This window comes from Ictidomys tridecemlineatus, chromosome 3 (assembly GCF_052094955.1).
Source record: "Ictidomys tridecemlineatus isolate mIctTri1 chromosome 3, mIctTri1.hap1, whole genome shotgun sequence".
Classification (NCBI taxonomy): Eukaryota; Metazoa; Chordata; class Mammalia; order Rodentia; family Sciuridae; genus Ictidomys; species Ictidomys tridecemlineatus.
In genome coordinates, this window is record NC_135479.1 from 204,074,419 (window position 1) to 204,077,169 (window position 2,751).

Sequence of the window (2,751 nt, forward strand, 5' to 3'; positions counted from 1 at the left end):
TCTTCCTTCCTCCTGCTCCCTCAGTCCCAGCTGATCATGGAGGAATCTTTGCAAAGGTTTCCACTGTCATCTTCTGATTAAGCAAGACTCTGAACCTTTGATTGAATCTGAACCTCTAATCCATTTGTCCCTTCTCTTTACAACCCTCCAAAGTACCTTGTTTCTTGGGCAACTTTTCTTTTTTCCTCTGTGGAAACAATTATGCCCCTAAAATTTGGGGGAAAATGTAGAGGAAAATTTACCCCCATCAAATTTCACAAACCTCACTTCACCCTGAAGTCAGAGACTCTCTGAATAAATAAAACCGTAAAGTAATCCCTTGCTTGTCTGTGGAACACAATGACTAAACCCATCCTCTAGCTTCAGGGAAAAAAAAAAAAAAAACAGGCCCCAATTCAGCAATGGATGATTCACAGTCAACTAAAACCCTTTAAAGTAAAGAACTCTGCTGAGACATAATGTTTGCAATGCCAACTAATGCAAGTTTATTGAGAAATATATAGTGAGACAAGCTCCCTTCTTCAAAGACGCAAAAGCAGAAGCCAGGAGATACAGCAGCGAGGTCAAAACATGTCAAAAGCATCAGGACTGGGCTGTGGGTGGTAAAGCCTCTGGAAACATGGAGAGGCATCCACAGCACCAGGCAACAACCCTTAAAATAATCTTAGTGCTGGCCAGAAAAATTTTACAGGGCCGAAATGAGCAGCCAGCAAAGAGCAGTCCATGGGGGTCAGCGATGGAGTTGGCCGGGCAGCATGCTGGGAGATCCTGGAAACACAGCTGGCAGGGCGTGGAGTCTTGGTTCACTCACTGGCTCGAACACACTCAGCAAGTTCTTCGGCAGCTGGACACACAGGACTGCTGGTACGTCCTGGAGACCCCACAGGATGGTTGGCAGATAGTGGAGACTCCTCCCACTGGTTGGCAGGAAGAAGAGATGCCGCCCACTGGTTGGCAGACGCTGGAAATGCCTCCCAGAGGCTGACAGCCACTGGACACAAAGGTGAGTGGCCGGCTGCAGGGAGTCGAGCAGGAATTGGAGACACAGGTGGTTTGTCTAGAGCAAGTTACCTGGACAGGACTGGAGATGCAAGAAGTTCTCTGGTAACACGTTGGCTGGCAAACGGTGGGCTCACAGTTGGACTCCTGACAGTGGTCCAGGAGCCAAGAGCCAGTTTGGAAAGAACTGGGCAAATAGATGCCACTCAGGCAGTCAACATCACGGGCTGAAGCAGTGGCGACTGGGGCCACCGGGTTAGCACAGAGTCCTCCGATTGGCCTGGAAGAGCAATTTCTTGTAGAGCAGTTGAAGGACATGATGCTCGATGGCTGCAGGTATCTCACCAAAGTTAGCTTCTGAGTTGTGAATGTCCCTTGAGACTCCTGAGCTTTTATATACCCTTGCTAGTGGGTGGGGCTCCCTCTCTGTTCTCCCAACTTCTTTGGCTCATACCCACTTGCTTTAGAACATCTCGTGAATCTACAAGTTAATGGTCTCTTGAGAAGCCTTCCCCCTCATAAAGAAAGTTTAGTAGTTTGGTAACTAAATCATAAGTCTCCTGCACTGTACTTACTCCAGATGAAGAAGGTTGGTTGACAGCTTCAAAGCTGTTGGTCATCCCCTGCCCACGTTTTGTGGCTCATTCATCTTGCTTGCATATGATGAGTGTGAGTCTGACTGCGACACCAAACATGCCACTGTGCTGCCGTCACACACTCTCTCCCTTCTGACCAGAGCTGATTACAAGCCCACACCATGTCTGGTTTGTCATTGGCACTTAATATGTTTTAAACATAACTTAATCAGTCACTCTTCCATAGCTAACGGGGCTTCTCATTGGAGAGGTGCCTCCTTGAATATATTTCAAGATGACAAGGACAAGAACTGTCAGGAAAAAAGGACACAAAGACTTGTATCCAAAGCAGAAACTGGCTTTTTAAATGATCCCATCTGATTCAAATGTAGGATATGTCAAGATCATTGTACTGTCATGTGTAACTAATTAAAACAAATTTTAAAAATTATTTTTAAAAAAAGAGGAAAAAAATTAATAAGCTGACCAAAACCAGATGCCCACAGGAAGGTTGGAAGGCAGAGGGATCCGTCCTTCGTGTTCAGGCTAGAGACCAGGAGGACCCACCCTTTATGTTCATGCAATCAAGAAAATCAGATGCTAATTAACTGCATTTGTAGCTTCGACCCTTTCTAAATAAATTGGATGAGCTTTATTCCTGAGATTTTTAATCTAATAACAGTGGATAATAGTGACTCGTGGACCTCATTGATTTGCCAGTGGAATAGGCTTAGTTGATTTTTAAATTATTGTCATGTTAATTTGAAGGGGTATAGGGTCTTTCTCCCAATTTGCTCAACATATTCAAAACATATTTATTTTCACATGAGTACTTACAGATAGAATGCATTTTAATCATGGACAAACTAAAGGCACTGCAAGATCGCCATCACTGTGGAGGGCAAGGGTAGGCAAGGGTGGGAGGACACAGGCACTTAATCAATGCTTGTAAAGAATGGATATGCAAAGAGTTTTCTATAATGGTTAATTATGCCTTTATGCCTGGGGAAACTGCAAGGGTATTATTCATCTTTATCTCATCTCACTACGACATAGTCAGCTCTGAACCCAAAAATGATTGCTTCCTTTGGTTCCCCTGTACCTAGGTGAATCAACCGCTTTGACTCTGGCAAAATAAATCTCTTTAACATCACTCAAGGGATCAGTGATATTTCTA

At 44.4% G+C, this 2,751-nt stretch overlaps 1 protein-coding gene across 1 annotated transcript; it reads right to left on the bottom strand.

Moving 5' to 3' along the window:
- Window positions 1–825: 825 nt before the first annotated feature.
- Window positions 826–1,321, bottom strand: Krtap11-1 (keratin associated protein 11-1). The gene has a single exon (XM_005323542.3). The coding sequence runs from the start codon at window positions 1,315–1,317 to the stop codon at window positions 826–828; it is 492 nt and encodes a 163-aa protein (XP_005323599.1). The 5' UTR covers window positions 1,318–1,321.
- Between the last annotated feature and the right edge of the window lie 1,430 nt (window positions 1,322–2,751).